Genomic DNA, 21,409 nt, shown 5'->3' with positions numbered 1-21,409 from the left:
TAGCTCTGTACCAATCAGAGAACCTTAAATCAATATTTGAATTAAATTATTCCCATTGTCTGTGCTTGCTGACAGAAATAACAGCTGGTATCGCCCCATTTGTTCTCTAGCCTTCTGAATGACTGCTTTTAGGGGTATTGCAGTGTTGAATACTGACTTTTACATGAAAGAGTGTGTGAGTTCTTTTTCGAATTAGGTTGGACTTTGGACATTTTATTTTATATCATGCTTTATAGCACAACATGAATAAATTCAAGTCATCTTCATTTTATTTTATGGCTATTGGTTTATTTACATCTTTAGTTGTTTATGCCTGAACTACTTTAGTTTTACCATTTATATTTACAATATTCCCAAATTCTGCATTAATTCACTTTTTCTTATATTCAGCATAACCTAAAAATAGACTTAGTCATAAATTTTGATCTCTCCACTGTATACTTACCTCCTACAGAACTAAATAAATTTTAATGGAGAGTTTTTAAAATAACTTAAAAGATCTTAACCATTTACTAGTTGGTTTGTTTCAAAAACTTTATAACTTTATTCTGTGAAATTTTGTTCAAGTCTTTTGTTTTATCAAGCCCCCTTTAACTTAAAAAAAGGTTCAAAATCGAACCAAACATTTAAAGCCCAATTAAGTATATACTTTTTTTCTGTTAAAGGAGCAGTTGATTCCATAAAATGGATCTATGAAACAATACAAGTATGGAGACTATATAGCAGATAAACATGTAGACTTTTATCTACAATATGTAAGGGCATAGACATTGCACTATACAAGTGGAAGGATATAATCATTCCATTGGCCCTAAAAGTATATTAACTTTTTTCAAGTAAATTCATTTACTACTAAATAAAATGAAAATGAATCTGTAAAAAGCCTCTCACCATAAGCTGAATCATTTTGCTTTATTTCCGCACTGTCATAGTTCTACTCCTATCTTGAGCTCATCTTTGTCCATGACTCCTTGTGCTATATCAGGTTGAGCCAGAGTCCCCTGGGTGCCTCACCTGAGGGAAGAGCTGATGCTGCTTCTGTGTCCCATCAGCACTGGCTTCAGCATTGCTGTCTGGGTTCATCATCTCAGTATCCTTATCATGTAGAGCTTCTCTTTTCAATCATCCAGAAAAATCTCTGTAGGGGAAAAAAAAGCTTCCCAGTGTCTGGATTTCTCATAAATAAGTGGGCATGTGAGACATGGCAGTGGCTGTGTAGGAGGGAGGCATAGAGGTGTCCAGCAAGCAGAGACAGCTTCCTCAATACTTAATATATATTAGAAACCCCTGCGAGGGTGGAACTGTCTTGCTCCTGCTATCTCCAGATTTGTTGGTAGGAACACTCACCCCCTCCCTATCCAGAGCACTTGGATTCCTGTGCTCTTCCCTTCCCACTCACAGTCGCAGCCATGGCATAGCCTAATTGTTCTGAGTTCATTCTGCTACATCTTTAGTCAAACCTAAACAAACTGCTTCTGTTTAGGCACCTTTTCTGGACATTCTCAATACCATGCTGGACCCACAGCTTCCTCTGACCATAGAAGAACTAGAAGAGTGGGGAGACCCTTCATCTGATAACAGATATATGGACTACATAAAAAGTTATTGCCCTTACCAGAACATTAGGCCACAGGTAATAAAACCCAGTTGTGTTACTCTGCCTCATGTAAGCAATATAAAAGGATTGTCAGCAAGTGTCACATTTAGTAACAGAAACTAGTTGACAAGTATGTTCATGCATCTCTGTGGCCTAGAATCAAGATTTAAACCCAAATTTATATCCAGGCTCAGATTTTTGTGGCCCTGGGCAAGTCACTTCACATTTGTCTACCTCTTCAACTGTAAAGAAGAAATATTAATAGCACCTATTGAAGGGTTATTGTACAGAAGACCAAATGAAGTAATATCTGTAAAGCACTTAGCCCAATGCCTGGCACATAGTGAGAATGGAGATAAAGATAGCTAGATATGAATACTTACTCCCCCCTTCCCCTTCTTGTCTTATATTTCTAATTGACTGCATTTAATATTTATAGACATTGTGGCTTGATTAAGAAGAGGAGACTATTAAATAAAATCTCACAAAGATCTTGAATAGCATAATTAATGTGAAGCACTTCTTCCTTACAAGAAAGGTGCTCAGTAATTATTTTTAGTAATTGAATACCAATTTGTAAAAAGGCACAGCACACCAAAAACTAATTCTCTTTCTTAAATATCTTCTTTTAGACTTATCCTTCGGTTATAATCACAGCCTATGAAAATGATCAACGTATACCTGTAGAAGGAATATTAAAATATATTCAGAGACTCAGAAAAGTTATCACAGATCAAAGACACAACAGAGGTAATGAAACAAAAAAGCCTAAAAACTTAATTTGTTAAGTATGCCTGTGATCCAACTCAAATCATGCAGCTCATAATAATACTTTGAATTATAAAATTTTTTTTAAAATATTTTTTATCCCTATGATTTAGGGAAAATTCCTTTTTCTTGTATTTAGTATTCAGTTAAACTACACATAAGCACTTCACTCTTTGTGTTTGAAAAATCTTTTATTATCAACTCTAATGTCCACTGATTGACTAACTAGGAGGTCACATACATGTTAGGGCTACTAAATATTTCCTCAGTGCTGTGGAATGGGAAGAAAGCTTTGCTTAGGGCCAGATGTTTTAGAATATGTAAACTGTATTACGCAAAAATAATACTTCTAAATTGTCTTAATTTCTAATGTGTTTTCTGCCTAATATCCCCAGAATAATGTCTTTATAATGTCATTATGACTGATGAACAACATAAGTAGTTAACTTCAAGTTGAGGTCATTAAAAACATGTAAATTTTAGCTTCATTAAAAATAAAGCATTTTGAGAAATAAGCACTGCTACTTTTTAAAAAATATTACCAATCATTATTCATCTATGACATTATTGCTCTGATAGAAAGAGAAAATACATCCCCTTTATGTCTAGGCCCTGGGATTGTATAAGAATCTAGTGTTTTGAGGGGCAGCTAGGTTGCTCAGTGGATTGAAAGCCAGGCCTAGAGACAGGAGGTCCTGGATTCAAATCTGACCTCAGACATTTCCTAGCTGTGTGACCCTGGGCAAGTCACTTAACCCCCATTGCCTAGCCTTTACCACTCTTCTGCCTTGAAATCAATACACAGTATTGATTCTAAGATGGAAGGTAAGAGTTTAAAAAAAAAAAAAAACCAATGCCTTCCCTCTCAGGATTTCATTATAGCTGGCACATGACATCAATGGCAAAGATGAAACAACCACTCTTCCTTAAAGAAGCACATCAGTAAAGAAAAACGTTCATCTCTAGGTGTCTTATTTACTAAAACACCAAAATCAAAGATGCTGCCATTTAGGGCAGGCCACTCTGACTAGAAAAACCCTAGGTATTGCAGTACCTGATTGCTATGAGAAGAAAGGACCAATTCTTTCATTAAATAACATCTTTTTGAACTGTGGGAGGGGACCCGTGAGATGTCAGGAATTGCTGAAGCAGGGACATCATGTCCAGTTTTGTGACTGGTAAACAGCAGTCTATGACAAAGCTTTTATTCCCTGTTCCTAGTTCCCCTCAGCTTTGTCCCTTTCTTTGTCTTCTTAATCTGAAAGAATGGAAGAGAATCTTCAGAGTCCAACCGTAGATATCAGCTCTCCGGGGATAATGTGTTGATGTTTTATTTTGGTTTTCCAGGTGTCTTATGCTCCAAAACAGACCTTCCCACCTGTGGAGCCACTAAGAGAATAGCAACAAGAGCATAACACCCGTTAGTACAGAGAAACATGAAACTAGCATTTGGTCTTGGTAGAAGAGCTTGAGAAAGCCCAGTGAGTCTGCTCTAGATAAGAAAGAATCAGAAGAGCAGATTAGTCTAGGCTTTGGGTGAGCCTCGCCAGCCAGCAATTACTTAACAAGTGCCTGTTCTATTGTCCTGGGCAGAGAGCAGAAATCTGCTAAAGGGGCTAAAGCAGAGATCTGCAGGTTCTTGATCTTCAGCATACCACAACCACATTACAGTGGTTTCCTAAAGGATTGAATAAGTCAGTAAGCATTTATTAATCACTTGCTCTGTGTCAAGGGTTGTGCTAAGCCATGGGATAGAAAAGAAGGTAAAACTAATCCCTGCTCTCAAGGAGCTCACATGCAAATGGAGGCGGCCACATGTTAATAACTGGCTACCTACAGAGTACGGGTAATATTATCTCAGAAAGCACTAGCAGCTAGCCTCAAGAAAACCTCTGTCAGAAGCTGGAATTTCAGCTAAGTCTTGAACAAAGTTGAGGAAGCTGAAATGTGTTAGGTAGGGGGCAGAGCATTTCAGGCCTGAGGGATAGTCACTAAAAAGGCATGGAGGCCCCTAGGAAAGTGTTGTGTTCAAAGAACAGCATTTAGGCCAACAGGGTTAGATGGGCTTTATAAATATATAGTTACCCCTTCCATATCACAAGGGTTAGGAATATGGCCCCCCCAGCAATCTAGAAAATCCACATAAAATTTTTTGGCCCTCTCTTCATACCAGACAAGAAGTCTGAATTTTTTCTTTTTCTTTTATGATGTGTTTATAAAATCTTATTGTAAATTTGAGGTTAAGTATGCATTACTAAACTTTCTGGGTTATCTGCTGACCTTTGCATGTTACCTCCAGCTTCTGCAAAACCTTCAAAAATTCCCATTTAGTTTCTTATGCCTACTCATGATATAGTGAAACTGTGATGGGGAAGGTTGAGAGATAACTCTGTGTATGTGTGTGTCTGTCTATCTTTATGAATCTGTGTGTCTGTGCGTGAGCATGTATCTGCATGTGCATACATGTCTAGTGTGTATCTGCATATGTGTGTGTTCACGTTTATTTCATGTTTAGAGGGGGGAGCAAAGTGTAAAAAGACTTAAAAGGTAAAAAGGAAAGTTGGGTTGAATTTTGGAAAGGATTGTATTACATGTCAAATTTGAAATGCTTCTAGGACATCCATTTCACAATATCTAACAACATGAGATAGTGATAAAAGACTAGAGCTCAGAGGAGCGACTGAGGCTGAATCTGAATCTGGAAATCTTCTGTAGACATGAAAGCTGACAGATCATCAGATGAAACAGCATAGAACAAAAAGAGACGAGAACTTTGGGAGATAGGCACTATTAGACAGTGGGATATGAGGAACTGGCAAAGAAGGAGACTAAGAATGGAACAGGTAGATAGATGGGGGATTTAGGAAAGAGTAGGGTTACAAAACGCAGAAGAGAGAGTATCCAGGAGAAAGCAGTCAGCAGGGTCAGATACTGCACAAGGTCAAGAAGGAAGAGGATTGTAAAAAAGCCATTGGGTTTGAGAGTTAGATTGTATTCAGAGATCATTTGTTGCATCAAAGTCAGGAGCCAGATTACAGAGAGTCCAGAAGAGAGTGAGAGAAGTCGTAGAGGTGCTGATTAGAAACAGCTTTCCCAAGGAAGTTAGCCTCAAAGAGGAGAGCTGTCTATCACATGGCTCCTGAGGATGGCAGGGTTAAACTCGGGGTTGTTTTAAGGATGGCCGTATTTGTAGCCATCAGAAAAGGAAGCAGTAAATAGGGAAAGATTAAAAATAGGAGAGAAAGTGGAAATGGAGATAGTCTGCTGAGGAATTGGGGAGGGAAAAGGATCAAAATACATGTAGGGGAGGTATAAAGGAGAAGGGCCACTTCTTCATGTGAGACAAAAGTGAAGGAGGTAATGGGGGGGGAGGGATGTCTGAATGAGATAAGGGAGAACAGAGAAGGTGGCAAATGACCTCAGATTTTTCAGTGGAGTATGTCAAGATTTCATAGGGTAAGAGGGAAAGGAGAGACTTGAGGTTTGGAACAAACCAGATTGAACAGAGGGAAAGGGGGAAAGTATTTATTAAGCACCTCCTATGAGCCAGGATCTAAGAACTTTATGACTACTAGCCTCATAACAACCCTGGAAGGAAGGTGCCATTATCCCCATTTTACATGTGAAGAAACTGAGGCAGACAAAGATAAAGTGATTTGCCCAGGATCACACAACTAGTAAGTACCTGGGGCCAGATTTGAGCTCAGATCTTTCTGACTCCTGGCCCAGCATCCTGTCTCTCTGTGCCCACCCAGCTGTTCCCAAGTAATAGAGAAGAATACCCAGCCAGGTCAGAGGACATAGCCTATGAAAGAACTTAACAGGGATTGGGTAACAGGCAGAGAGATGAGTGTCTTGTGTGTGGAACAGCAAAGGCTCAAAGTGCAAGGTGGGGAATAAGGTGTAAGAACCCTGGAAAGGTGGGAGGAAGTGAGGGAAGTGGCGAGTCATGAAGGATTTTGAATGCAAAGTAGATGATTTCTTGTTTGTTCCTGGAGGTGATGAGGAGCTGCTAGAGTTTATTGAATAGGGGAATAGCATGATTAGACTTGAGGTCTAGGAAATTAAGTCTGGTAGCTATGAATAAAAAGTAGATTAAAGTGGGGACAAACAGATTCTCCCCTTAACTCTTCAGACTTTGCCATAGCCAGGGAACCTCCTTCCCCTACCCATTTTTTCCTTTTTTATGTGTTGTCTTCTTCAATTAGAAGGGGACTGTTTTTATTTCTTTACCCATATATCTGTATTCCCATGCCCAGCACAGTGCCTAGCCCTTACTAAACACTTCTTATTTTGTTCAGCTACAGGTAGCAGGTCAAGATTGTGGAAAGTACACTAGATTTGGAGTCAAAGGACTTGGGTCTAAACCTTTGTTCTGACACATCTTAAATCACATGACCACAAGCAAGTCACTTCATCTCTATAAAGCCTCTTTCAAAAGTTCTTCTGTAAAATTCAGGGATTGGATTAGATAATAACCAAGGTCCTTTCTAACAGGCAATCTATAATTTCACCCAGAGACATCAACATACTGGCTGAGAGCCATCTAAATGGCAGAACCAGGGTTTAGTCATTGGAGTATATTCATTCCAGATCCAGTGCACTTCCCACAAAATCATGCTGCCTCCTATAGAGAAATGGCATACTATCCACATTCCGTTCCAGAAGGATCAAGAGTACACTTAGGATTCACAAGACTTAACCACTAAACTTAAAAATCATCTACATCTTTTGCCTCTACTTCCTTGTGCCCTTTCAGGGAAGCTCCACCCTCTACTCTCTCTTGGAATTATTTCCTGTGAATTTCTGGATATCAGTAGTAGCAACTGCTATTCTTTAAGCTTAGTAGGATATAAATAATCAGTATATCACCTTCATTTTAAACTTAAAGTCCTTTGGATTAGATTTGCAAGAATTCATGCAAAAACATGTAGGCCTTGTTAGGTGCATTCCATCTCTGGCCACAAGGTAGTCACTGCTGTTTTTAAAGCTATGGTCCAGAAATCCAAATATCACATTCAGACACCATTATTATTAGCCAGCTGTTCACATCCCAATTCTGACTTTATTTTCTGGGTGCCTTACTTGAGATAGTTAGCAGTGATTAAATCATTACCCCTGAGCCCCTAAGTCTTCCATTTGTTGACTAAGACTTCATAATCTTTAGGGACGCTCTCTAGCTTTCTTCTGACACTATCATTTGGGCCCAAAGGAATCAGCAGAAATATATAGTATTCATCCATTCTGACATCTTGAAGAGTATTTTCATGTTTCAGATACATGCCCACTCCACAAAGAAAGCAGATCTCTCTGTTGTTAAAAGGTGGCTACTCTCATATATAGGGCAAGCAGTTGCCAGCCTCCACTACTCATCTTTTGTTCCTTTAATCATTGCTGATTGGCCTCTCGGCTAATAGCATCTTTGGAAAAATATCTTTCTTTGGAGAACAAGCAGCTTCCACCTCTTCAGGTGAAGCCCTTTTGTTTGTTTCTTAGCTCTAAATATTCAGTAGTCCTAACTTATCACCCCAAGATTCCCTTCTGCTTCTTCACATGTTTTTTAAATGTGTTTGTCTTTTAATGAACTCTTCATTCTCTCTGTTAAAGTTAGATGACTTGGGGCAACTAGGTGGCTCTGTGGGTTGAGAGCCAGGCCTAGAGATGGGAGGTCCTAGGTTCAAATCTGGCCTCAGACACTTCCTAGCTGTGTGACCCTGGACAAGTCACTTAACCCCCATTGCCCAGCCCTTACCACTCTTCTGCCTTAGAACCAATACACTGTATTTATTCTAAGCTGAAAGGTAAGGGTTAATAATAATAATAATAATAATAATAATAATAATAATAATAATAATAATGTTAGATGACTCTCTGTAGAGTAGAGACATTCCACCAACCCATTTACTTCCTTTTGTAGGAGACCAGCTCACACTTTGAACATAGAGAGATAGAATACAAACACTACTTATTCAGCATCTGCAAAAATTCTTCCTAACCTCCATATTTAATGGAAGTAAGATATTCAGTCCTTGACTTTCTTGATCTTGGCTTCCCTTGAAGCACTGCTATTTGGGTAAAAGCTTATCAAATTCTTTTTCTCACCTCATTAACCCTTGACAAGAACACAGACTTTCTGGCCTTCTTCCTTCTTCTACTACTTCTTAAGTTTTCTCATATTTCCTTTCTCCAAATTCAGTTCTCGGGCCTTGTCCATAATTTCAAAGCCCTCTAAATCACCTTCTCAAGTAAGCAGTAGAAGTATTAGAACATAGTTCCCCTAAGTGACATATTTGCTTAACCACAGTATTTTTTTAATAACAGTAAAGAATGTCAAGGTCTATACTTTTCGTCGTTGTAGGAAATTCCTGTAATGGGAACTGCTTATGCCAATGCAGACCTGTAACCTAAGTCGTAAACCTGAGTAGATTAAGTCCTAGGGAGATACCTGAAGAATGCAGATGTTAAAAGACTTGCTAAGTGGTAGGATTTGAAGTTAGGTCTTCCTGCATCCAGGCCCAACCTTCTGTATGCCATTCAGCCTTGCAGTAGAGAATTCAGATTAAATACATTTATGAGTCTTCACCTTGAAAGGCATTTAAGGAAGAGTGCTGCTTCTTGATAAAGAAATGGGTGACTATAGTTGTGGAATGTGGCATACATTGTTAGACATGGTTGCTGCACTGATCTTAGCTGTTTTTCTTTTGTTATCAGGGAAGATTCTGTGAGAGAAAAGATAAAAGAAATCAAGTAAAACTTTTAGGGCCCAGAAGTAAGTAGGAGTTAGGATCAAGATTTCTGGATTCTGCTTCCTGCCCTTTCTCTCAAGTAATATCGAAAAGGTTTCTCAGCAGCTAGCTGGAATTCATGGACTCATGGTATCCCCTCTAACAGGAACTTTTGCCGAGTTCAACATAGTCCTAGATCACTTTTCAAGAACTGTTTTTAATTGGACATGGGACATGGCCAGAAGTCAGAGAGCTTGAAAAGACACGCTCTCCATCTGGGCTCACCAGCAAGACTCAGTTTAGTATTTGCACACCCACCTGCCTCACAGACAACCCAAAAGCCCTTCTCTACCCTCTCAGAGGGTGAACAATATCAAGACCTGAATGAGACATAGACTATCATTTCCCTACTCAAAGTAAGCCCTGCTCTATTTATGATTTTTTTTTTAATCTTTAATCTTACTTTCAGGAAGAAAGATGCCTAATATTATTTTAGATGTTCAGCCTGGAGGAAGCCACGCTGCAGCTTCTTGGGAGGATTTAGTAACTGAGGTATGTTGAATATTCTCCCTCAAATAAAATCACGGTTATTATCCCCATTAAATAAAAACCAACTTCCATCCCTTAAATGTAAATTGTTTCAGATGAACTTCTCAGTTCCTTAACCTGAGGGCTACCAATAGCATGCCAGTAGCTACCAATAAGGCATAGGGAAGGGAAAAGGAGAAAAAGAAATAGAATAAGAAAATTAAAAGGGATGAGAAAGAACATTAAGAAAGAGGGCCTTTAAGTACCTAGAGATGGAAGCTTTTCATCATTCATCAGAGAGAAGACTTCATCTGCATCTGCCCATAACATAGGTTGCCTGACTTGTTTGAGAAGAGCAATAGAATAAGACAACCTATACTCTGGTGTGTCACTTTAGGGTATCCCATTTGTTTAAACTTTGCTTCTTTTAGGTTGCCAAACATCTTGCTTTTCTGTACAAGGAGCTTGGACTTGGCGACACTGGTCCCCCCAACTAACACCCATTTGAAGACAAGATGGAAGCTGAAATATGTCTCATGCAGCAGCATTGCATGTTCCAGAAATGTAGGGATAAATTACAATCTCACACTATTGGGGGGTCAGCAGAGCTCAGTAAGTCAGTTTGTGACATTGTTTGGAATTCTCTCACCCATCAAAAGCCTTATCTTTGCCTAGACCAGTATTTTACACTCTCTGTCCATGGGTGTCCAAAAGCGCCCATGCCTAGCTCCCTCTGTCTTCAGCTCTGGTCTTCCTTTCTTAGAGGTCGCCTTATTCTAGAGGAAGGTGACAAAGGCAGGCTGAGAACAGAGGAAAGGTTGGGAGTTTGTTGGTTGGTTGGTTGGTTGGTTGGTTTCTGTGCCTTTAGGCAATTGGAACAAGATAAAATTCTTCACATTGAAATTAATAAAATAATGAAAACAGGATGCCCTGATTCTCTCTTGTTTTTTTTAGGTACATCTAGATGATGCAGTGGAAAGAGGATGGGACTTGGAATCAGAAAGATAGGAGTTTAGATCTTGCCTCAGTCACTTAAGTCACTTTTTCTCTCAGCTGCAGTTTCCTCATCTGTGAAATGGGGATGATAATAGCAGCCACTTCACAGTTTCTGCGTCTAGGAGGATCAAATAAGAGAACATATAGAAAGCTCTTGGCACACCTTAAAATGCTAAATTAATGCCATCTATTCACAAGCCCTTTTAATTGGTATGGGAACTCAAGATGAGGAACCTACTGCTAATGCAGACCTACAAATCATCATTTATTCTTATATTTACATGTATTATCTTATATGATCCTCACCGCAACCCTGTGAGATAGATGTTATTACTATAACACCTTACAGATGAGAAAAAAGCAAGGAAAAAGCTAAGGGCTTCGGGGGGGTGACTTGCTCTTAGTCATCCAGTAACTATGAGGCAAAGCAGGAGTTGAACCCAGGTCTTCTTGACTAAGACCAGCTCTAGCCAGTATGGCCTACTGTCTCTCTTCTCAATGAAATTTTTTTTTTAAACTTGAGGAAAGAGCATTGAATAGTATTTCAACAAATAACTTTCCAGGTATGGTTTTCTTTTAAATATTTATTGCATTTTTAGAGTATAGAATAACTTTTGCTAAAGCAGCCGAATTCAAGATATAGAAATACTTAAGAATTACAATTGGTCAATGTTCATAATGTTTACTAGACATCAGGCTGAAGGTGAAGCGAGTGCCTAAGTTGGAGACAAAGATGACCTGTGACAACAGCTCAGCAGGAATTGTATAATATATCCAAGAAGCTGGAATAACAGGCTTTACTTGAAACAAGACACCTGTCTTTGAGGCTTTCTTGATGATGCAGGAGTTTGGCCATTCGGTGTTCCAGGATGAGGCCTTCCCCTCTTGCAGTTTTCACTGCTGCCATGTCCACTGTCTCGCCTCGGTTAGTGAACGTGGTGCTGAGCTTTATGCTGGCTTTTTCTGGGAATCCTAAAGAAAGTTTCTGTAAATTCACCTCTGTTTCATTCCCAAAATTGAGCACCATGGTGAAGGCCCTGTCTAGGCCATCTAGTTCTCTCGTGTACACCACAAGGTCTGCGTCATGCCAAATGTGGCACAGCCAGCCCCGGCTAAGAAGCAGCTCATTGAGACGCAGGGAACTTAATTGTTGATACAGCTTCAGCGCGGAAGTGGCTTGAGTCGTCTGAACCTGTTGTTTTTTTAAAAAAATGTAATCAGTCAAATGTGCAATTCTAAAATTTTTTTAATATTTTCTGCATCTAATATGACATACAAGGAGCTTATTTCCCAGATACATCTGTAGTTACACTTTGAAATACAGTATTATGGTTGTGACATGACAAGTAACTCTTTGGGGAATAAAAGTATAGATCCACTTTGCCTTTCAGCTGCTCCTTTGCTCAGAGTTACAAGTGGCTCTAAGAAGATTAACAGCCAACATTTAAAAGGAGCTTTCAGGTTTGTAAGCACTTTGTGTATATTGTTTCATTTGACTGTCACAACAGCCCTATAAGAGGAAAGAGGAAATATCCCTATTTTACAGATGCAGAAACTGAAATAAAAGAGATTAAGATATTTTCCTTCTGTGAGAATTTCAACATGGTCTTGACTCAAGACCAATCCTTCCTTTTGCTAATACCCTTCTTTTTATTGCTAATACAATCTTTCCCTTTGCTCTAATACTCAGTGATCTGTGAAGCATGTTATTTCATATCTTACTTGATCCCCACCTAGGATCCATCCACTCTGGGAGCTACAGGAACTTTGGAGATTTGATGTGGCTTGCTCAAGGTCAAACAGCTAATATGTGTGGGAGGGCAGATTCCAACAGATCTTCCTGAGATGTATGTGTCACATCTGGTTTCATTTGTGTAGAGCCAGAGCCCTCCAAACAAATATCTTATTTGTTGCTGAAATCTCCAGATCTTGGCTTCACTAGACCCTAAATAAACATCAGAAAACCCTAACAATATCCAAGCTAGGCACTGAAAGTGGGCCATCAACTACATTAACCTTCTAGAGAGAAACCTTGACACTGTGCCCTAAGGATTTGACGAAAGAGAACTCCTCCAGCTAATGATTGGACCTGCAGACTCCCTGTAGAAATCATCCGTAGTCAGCAAAAATTCTTGATGAAGTAGTAATTTACTGTCTGATTTATGAATGTAGACCCTCAAGTCAAGAAAGACACAGGTTTCAGAGGGTGGTTGTACCACTGGCCAACTGTGAGACCCTTAACCTCTCTGTAAATCAAAGATTTGTGCAATTGTTGAATGAGGATGATCATTTTACTAGGGATTTAAAAGGTCATGTTTTTGAAGAGTCAGCATAGCTCACTGCACAGGGCCCTAGATGTGGACTCAAGATCATGCGCTACATGGCCCCTGAGCAAGCCCCGTGACCTCTCTGTGCCTTGGCGTTTTCTCTTTAGATCAGATGGCCTCGAAGGTTGCTTCTTTCTCTAAATCACCTTTCTGCATCACCATTTACTCATCTGTAAAATGGGGATAATACTTTTACAGCACGCTGCCCAGCACTGATGTGAGCAAAGTATTTTGTAAACCTGAAAGTGCTGTATAAATGTCATTTGTTACCTCCACCTAGGAAATTCTGGTTTAAGGAGTTTTATATCTTTATATGTAAATTTACCAAACTTTTTATCATTCTGACATTGGAAGATATTAACGTCTTCAAATTCTGGTGAACTACTTTAAAAGCCTGGACTCCTACCTACTGCCCTGGTCATGCTGAGTGGCAACTCTTGTTCTCACAGATAGCCTTGTTGTCAGATCCACATAAAGTGATGGTTCTTTTTTTTTGTGGCTTAGTATATGAAAATCTGAAACAGCTTCCACCTTCATATCTCAGCTCAAAGGAATTACCAATACATGGCATTCCAGTGAGTGGTGAAACTTTCTTGTGACCCTTCAATAAATTAACTCCCCAGGGACCTTGGAATGTAAGCTCCTTGAGGCCAGCACCTTTTTTAAATTTTTGTCTTTGTATCCCCATTGTTTAGCACCAGGTCTTGGCAAGGAGATGCATATATTAATAAATACTTGTTGCATTTGAATTGACTAGTACAGAAGAAAGTTTACTGTGAAGTGTGACTTTAGAGAGTCTGTAATTCTATCATCTTTTTCCATAGTGGTGGTGCAAGGAGTCAACAAAAAAGCCTAAGTTGGACCAGTAGTGGGCAAGAGCAATAAAAGTTCTGTTCACAATGAAAGAAGCATTTCTGATTTTCAGAATCCATCTAATTATTTTGTGGATTTAACACTTACATCAACATTCAGAGATTGATAATCTTTATTGGTGGGTAACCAGGTTTGGTTCCCCTCACTAAAACCAGCATTGGAGCTGTTGTCCCATTGCATTGGTGACTTGGAAAACAGAGTCTAGAAAACAAGACAAAACAAAAAAGTCAAACAATATGTAATTAATTTTTTTAATTCTCATAAACATTTCTTAATTATAATTTACAGTAACAAGTACATACTAGGAGCTCAGTACTTGTTAGACTACTTAAGCTATTCACCATTTCCCATGTAATAGTTTAGAAATATTTAGCTGCTAGTGAAGTCACATTAAGTTTACTTTAAAAAATTATTATAATTCTTTTATATAACATTTCAAGCCAGCTAGGTGGCATGGTGGAGAGTACCAGCCCTGGAGTCAGGAAGGCTTGAGTTCAAACCCAGCCTTACAATCTAACTGTGTAACCTAGAGCAAGTCTCTCAGCCCTGTTTGCCTTATCTGTAAAATGAGCTAAAGAAGGAAATGGCAAATCACTCTGTTATCTTTGCCAAGAGAACCCGAACTAGGGTCATGAAAAGTCAGACACTACTGAAAAATGACTAAAAATGTGACATTTCAAGATATTCATTTTAAACTGCTGTCTGTAGCAGTGACATTCATCCAGCCAGTTTTTTACATAAAGCTCATTTCTAGGCCTTATCAAGTTTAGTTTTATAGGCCCTAAATAAGAGAAAATCCACCTTCATCAAATATTAGGAAATTGGGCTATATGTGTATAATATATGTGCTCTGTGAGTCTTATGTGTATGCCAAGCACTGAGGAAACAGGAAGCTGAAGTGGACACCAATCTCTGGAATCATCTATTTCATCCCTTCTCAGACTTGAGGATTTAGGCTCATTTTGTGTCCATCCATATACTGCAAGGAGATGTCCTCATTTTGTACCAAGTGCCACATTTGGTCATGCAGAAGAATAAACAAATGATCTATAGTGCCATCTGTTCTGGAAATGAAATGTGGCAGAAGAGAGATTGGAAAAACAAATGTTTTCAATTGGCTCCTTTTCAAAAGGGAGAGAGAAGAAGAAGCGCTTAGGGATCCTAAAGAGATCACCTTAAATTTACGGAGCACTTTGATGCTCACAAAAGTCCTGGGATTAACACAGGGCAGAAATCATACCAATTTGAGAGAAATGGAAAAAAAGACTCAGGAAGCCAAATGAGTTGCACAAGACTGGCAAGGGGCAGGGCTGGGACTGGAAACCAACTAAGGCTGGAGTGCTAATCCTGTTTCTTTTCCAGTAGACTTCACTGACTCTCATAAAAATTATGATACTGTTACATTCAATAAACTAATAACATGATGTTTCTCTTGTTTAATAAGCACGGGCTTACTGCTGAAATGTTTGTTGTATTATACTTACGAGATAGCTTTCATTTACATTTGCTGCTGAAATGGCTTCCATTCCTATTTCTTCACCATAGTAAGTTATAGGCGTCCCAGGAAGTGTTAAAATTAGCATATTCATGACATTGACATATTCTTTTCCAAAACGAGAAGTTACCCGAACAATGTCAGGTCCTCCGATCTAAAAATTAAATATTTACAAAAATATAATCCAAAGTATATTCTAGAATCGTGTCCCTACCCCTACTCTAAATCAAACATCATAACAAAAATTAGCTTTAAAAATTTTTTTTCAGCATTCTAAAAGGAAACTATCATGTGTGGCATATATAATACATGTACATCTTTATGGACACATGTCCACCTAGGCAATACTGGGTGATGGCCAAGTAACTTCTGTACTATCAGTGAAAGAGATTGGGAGATAGAAGAAAGAAAAGAAGACCTTTCAGATAATGAAGTTTCCTATTTCTGCTCTACTATTAACACTGAAGAAATTTATAATTATAATTACATTTTAGCAAACTATTGTAACATTTATTTTCAAAACACAATTTCTATTCAGAAATAGAAATTGTTTCAACATCCCTTTCGTTTTCTTAAGGGATAATGCAAGTTACTGACTGCCTGTCCAAGCCTTCTAGAGAAATCTGCTTCTGAACTCAAAAGTTAAAAAATATTTCCAACTTTAGTCACTTCACTCATGAGTGTTCCTGCCCATTATGGAGTTTATTCACATAATAAATGTACATAATTACAGCTCTGTTTTTGCCAATATTTGGTAGGCTAGCTGGGCTATATGATAAGACTACTCATTATGAAGTGTGGCAATTGTCATTAATGGGTGTTTAAAACTAACACAAGCACTAAGAGATCACTCTCCTGCTGGCCAAGGAGTAGTAAGTCATTACCAGGGGAAATAAGCAATGTGGCCACGTGGCCAATGCTATTAGGCAAAGAACCTGAGGAGACAGGAAGTTGCCTGGAGCTGGGTCCTGAAGGATGATTAAGATTTGGAAGGTCCCTTTCCAAGGATGTAGTGTAATAAGGGGATTTTAGGATGTAATAAGGGAATATTACAGGGAGGTAATAAGGGGATTAAGCTATAGGTATTGAATTGAGGATAGGCACTGTGAATACGGGTTTGTGAATCCCTAAGGCAATATAGTGGATGAGGAAGGTACAATGGTGAAGGTTGGTAGTTGAGGTGAAAGGAGAAATAAGGGAATGTCTGAATTTAGGAAATATAAACACTGAGGTACCATGAGTTGCAAGGGAGAGGATGAGTTAATCTAAGGCAGGCAACAGCAGCAGGGAAACACAGACTGGATACTCAGGTTAGAGACAAGACAATGAAGGGAAACAAACTGAGCCCTTCAAGTAAAAGGGACACTTTACAGAGGCAGGTTAGAGCCAGTCAAGAACGGCTTGAAACTGACTTGAGGCTTTAGTCAGTTTCACAGGAAGGGACTAGAGGAAGTATTGAAGCTACACTTCCTCCAAATGGATACCTCCAGCTTCCTCAAACTCCAGAGAGAATGTTGTTCCTCTCTCTCCTCCTCCCTCTCTTATTAATCAACTAATGAAGTAGCCAAAGGGTTTTGATTAAAACAAACGGGGTTTATTGATTTCTAGGGTTGAATGGCAGGGTAGAGGATACAAGGTAGCCCTAACAGCCGCTTAGAGAAAGCTTCAGGTGGGGGAAGGGAGGCAGGAACGTGAGACTCAGTAGGAACCAGCCTACTTCAGCCCGAGAGGGTTTGTCGTCAAAAGGGGTAGGAAAGCTGGATACAATGATTCAATAGGTAAATTTGTAACAAGGGTAAGCCCTATTTGACTAAACTATCGAGTTTGAAACTAACACTCAGATCTACTCTCCTTTCCAAACTTCTCAGACATTCAGGTAGGGAAAATGAAGGTGGGGATAAGGTAGGGTAGGGAGATTCAAAGGAATTAGGTAAACTGACAATTTTAAAAGAAAAGCTGCAAAATATAGGCCAGGTTTCAATCTAAAGAAGGAGCTCAGTTTGACCCTCATACTCTCCACGAGTTGCCAGGACCAACTGAACTTTTCCCAAGATTCTAAAACCTCCTTAACTGACAGAAGAACTCTCCAGCCAAGCCTGCAAATCTGTTATGCCCCCTCTCTGCACCACAGTAGCCATGCCACAAACAGCTACTACAAAACCCAGAAGAATCAAGATAAAAATAACATCACTTATAGAACAATATACATCGTCCTGAGAATGTTTCTTTACATTATTTGGTGCTCCTACCATCCTTCAAATGGCTCCTGGAAATCTGAATTACCTCCTTACTTTCTAGACTAGGAGTCAGCAAAACTGCCTTCCAAAGTTCATCTCTAATATAGCCAGCATTTTAAAAATACATTAAGAAACTAAAGGAAGTAGTAAAATAAAACTAAGGTATAGAAGCTTAAAACGGATTTCAGATAACCCTGTCCTTCAGATTGCAACATAAGATAAAGCTGTCAAAGTAAGCAGTAAAATACTTTTTCATTAACTTCGTAACAAGTCGACAACAAATAAACATAACAATAAAATTACACATTGAATCCTAGTGGAGTCAAGCAAATTGATAACAAAAAAACTTTTATATCTCTTTCCAAAGTCAATCTGAGTTTTCATTCCTTTGGGCTAAACAAAATGATTAAAAAGAGAACAAAATATGAATCGTCACTAAATGAGTTTAATAGAAATAACTGTCAAAAGTCTAGAGAAAGGAGACATTGCTTTAGGCAAGGAAGACTTTTGCAGATGTGGCATTTGTCCTTGGTCATTTTTTTTTAAGAGGCTAAGAATAAATAGAGATGGGAGAAGCCTGCCCCAGTCAATGGAGCCTAGACTGCTCTGACTTCTCTAGTCTATAGAAGTCACATTCTATAATAGTTTTTTTCTAGATGTATTTTCTTCTCACTGAAATCATAAATTCTGGGGCAAATAATGGAGAAGAATTTTGGATTCTGTGCCTAATGTGGATATATTTGTAGGAATATTTAAATATTTAGATGTTTATATTATGATTATTTGATTATATTATAATAAATATTTAAATGTTTATGAAAAAATAATTCCTAAAATTGTTTGCTTTGCCCCATTAGACTATGAGTTCTCTGAGAGCATGAGCAGTTTTTTGCCTTTGTATCCCCAGGGCTTGCTTAACACAGTGTCTGGCACACAGTAGGCTCTTAACAAATGCTTCTTTACAGAATAAAACCCTCTTTTAGATCTCAGGAAAAATCCGAGGGTCTTATATACAAACTCTCATCTGGTTTTAGAAACAAATCTCTAGAAGGGCCACAGAATGCAGAAATACGGATATTTCCTAGGATTGGTCTGAATACTTACCATCCAGTTGGGCCACTTTCCTTCTGGCATGTTCTTCATCCAGGATTTTATGACATCAAATATCGTAGTTCCAGAAATAGTGCTCATTTCTGTGAGGTAAAAATTGAAAGGAAAATCTGCTTCTTGGACAAAGGGTTTTCCATAGTACATCATGGTTTCTTCGATGCTTTCCTGATTACTTGCTTCAGTTCCCATAAATCTATCCTCCAAAAAAAAAAAAAATATTTGATTTTCCTCAAAATTGATACGTTTGACACAATACATTTTATTTGGCTATAAGGCTAGGAATGGACACACTATATTTATACACCATACACGAGGCATGTGATTTCATGCAGAGTATTAAGGATATCAGTGATGGGATTGGCTAGAACCTTCAACAAAGACAGAGGCAAATACACACACATTGTCCAACAACTTAGAAACCATATTGAATGGATTTAAAAAACTAAACCCAAATGCTAGACCAAACTGCCAAAAGTGGGAAAAAATTATCTGAGCCAGTCAACCCTCTTCTCCATTAAAATGTGCCTTGAAGCATGACTTGCCCCGAGTAACTGCCTCACAAGGTTGTCATGAGGCTCCATTGAAATCATATAAGTGGCCAACTTTAAAGAGGTTCCTCTGTGCCTGCTAAGATGATACAGATGCTGTCAGCCTTCATCCCTTCCTCCTCTCCAGGGTGTCTTCATCACATAAGTACTTTGCTGGCTTGTTTTCTAACATTCTTTGTCCATTTCTTTTGTAATCAATGTTCATTCATCAGTGTTTTTAACTTAGTATAGATAAAGCATTCATATTCAAAAGTCAAACCCAAATGGCTCTATGAGAAAATAGGTCTGTCTGCGACCTACCAAACTGACATCAAATGGCCATTTTCAAACTATTTTCTATACTAGATCTGCCCACTTCACTGCCCTACTCAGAAGTTTTTAGTGGTTTCCTATTGCTTCTAGGATAAAACAAAAAGTCCATAGTATAGCTTTCAAATTCTTCCATATTCTGGCCCTTGTCTAGTCTTATTTCATATTCTTCTTCTTCCTATAATTTCCCTTCCAAACAAATCGGCCCATCCACTCTTCCCTAGACATGACATCCTGTCTTCCTACTGTGTGCCTTTGTATGCAGCAACGCCTCATTCCTTCTGCTTTTGGCAATCTCCATCTTTCTTCAAAGCACGATCCATGCGACACTTCTGACATGAAGCCTTGACCACTTTCTTCACTTGAAACTACTTCTTTGAATTGACTTACCCAGGTACATGCTCACTCCATCTTCTGAGGCGAATAAAAGCTCCTCCAGGGCAGGGACTGTTTCATCTTGGTCTTGGTATCCCCATCCTGACCCACAGTAAATACTTAACAGATGTGTGTTTAATGGACTATAACTTTTGCTCTCAAATACTATGGGGGTAGCTCAGTGGATGGAGATCCAGGTCTAGAGACAGGAGGTCCTGCGTTCAAATTTGGCCTCAGACACTTCCTAGCTGTGTGACCCCCATCGCCTAGCCCTTACCACTCTTCTGCCTTGGAACCAAAACACGATATTGATTCTAACCCAGTAGGTAAGGGTTTAAAAAAAAAATACTAGAGGATGTTAGAGACAAATGACCCAAAAATGGAAATGGTGACAAAGGTACAGCCTGTTACCTGTATCTGCCAGGCTCCCTGCTGTACTGGTCCATGGTCTGTCTAAAGCTGCGGAGCAGGTCGTGCATCCCCACTTGTGTGGTGGTATAATCGTGGTACAGATCCGAGTAGTTTCTAACCGTGTCCTTTGAAAACAGGGCAACAAGATTATCATCTCCCATCCCGCATGCCCACCACTTCGTGCCCAGGGGCAGACTCTCGCGAGCATCATCCCCAGAAGGGCTCTCATTGCTCACAGATACCAAAAAGGGGACCTCGTGGTGGAAGGCTTCTAACTGTGTCACTATTAAGTTAATCATATTCAATGAGCCAAGCCTACAGTCTTCCTCCCGGAAAACTTGTGGCAAGAACCGAAGGGAAGGTCTTTTCCATCTTGACTAGTGTTTCTGTGAGGCTGTGTGAAGAAGACCTTAAGTAGGTCACCCAGAAAAACTCAGTTGTCCCTCCAGCGATGACCTGTCACTGGAACAGGATGCACCCAAACCACATTACTCACGAGCAGCCAATGCCAGGATAGCCTGACAAGCATCGGAAATAATCCTGAAGGACCTGGTGATGCTCTTGTGGCCTGCAGGGTCTCTAGTGATCATTGTTTGGAGATGTTGGCAGGAGCAAGGTTCTCCACCACCTTGAGGTGGTTTAGAAGGGGGAATGGCTGGGTGGCTCAGGGGATAGAGAGCCAGGTCCAGAGACCACAGGTCCTGGGTTAAAATGTGGCTTCAGATACTTCCTAGCTGTGTGGCCCTGGGCAAGTCACTTAACCCTCATTGCCTAGCCTTTCCCCCTCTTCTGCCTCAGAACCAATACACTGTATTGATTCTAAAAGGAAAAGTAAGGGTTTATATATATTACATATATATAATTTGTATATTATATATAATTTATAGTTCATATATGTAAAATTTATATATAAAGTTTATATATAAAATATATATATTAAAATTTATATATATGTAAAATTTATATATAAAGTTTATATATATAATTTATATATTAAAACTTTATATATGTAAAATTTATATATTGTGTAACATTTATACATATAATTTTATATATACGAATGGATTAGAAGGCTAGAACCATATAAGGGCATGACAACCATGTAGGGTT

The 21,409-nt window shown here is 39.0% G+C and overlaps 2 protein-coding genes across 2 annotated transcripts in view; one reads left to right on the top strand and one right to left on the bottom strand.

The window, feature by feature from the left end:
• PREPL (prolyl endopeptidase like) overlaps positions 1-10,538 on the top strand; it is a 48,362-nt gene extending 37,824 nt beyond the window's left edge. The window contains exons 10-14 of the mRNA XM_044663287.1: positions 1,484-1,633; positions 2,230-2,347; positions 5,294-5,305; positions 9,560-9,642; positions 10,050-10,538. Of these exons, the coding sequence (XP_044519222.1) occupies positions 1,484-1,633; positions 2,230-2,347; positions 5,294-5,305; positions 9,560-9,642; positions 10,050-10,115 (429 nt within the window). The 3' untranslated portion in view covers positions 10,116-10,538. The remainder of the gene's footprint in view (positions 1-1,483; positions 1,634-2,229; positions 2,348-5,293; positions 5,306-9,559; positions 9,643-10,049) is intronic.
• Positions 10,539-11,180: 642 nt separating this feature from the next.
• On the bottom strand, positions 11,181-20,889 carry SLC3A1 (solute carrier family 3 member 1). The gene is made up of 6 exons (XM_044659466.1): positions 20,796-20,889; positions 20,300-20,582; positions 18,651-18,849; positions 15,299-15,463; positions 13,902-14,015; positions 11,181-11,806 (listed from the first exon to the last, which is right to left on the bottom strand). The coding sequence occupies exons 1-6, from the start codon at positions 20,887-20,889 to the stop codon at positions 11,366-11,368; spliced, it is 1,296 nt and encodes a 431-aa protein (XP_044515401.1). The 3' UTR covers positions 11,181-11,365.
• Positions 20,890-21,409: the final 520 nt, after the last annotated feature.

The sequence above is a fragment of the Gracilinanus agilis genome, chromosome 2 (genome assembly GCF_016433145.1).
Source record: "Gracilinanus agilis isolate LMUSP501 chromosome 2, AgileGrace, whole genome shotgun sequence".
Taxonomy (NCBI): domain Eukaryota; kingdom Metazoa; phylum Chordata; class Mammalia; order Didelphimorphia; family Didelphidae; genus Gracilinanus; species Gracilinanus agilis.
Note: the sequence above shows the minus strand (reverse complement) of the source record. Positions and strands in the feature narration are given on the sequence as shown.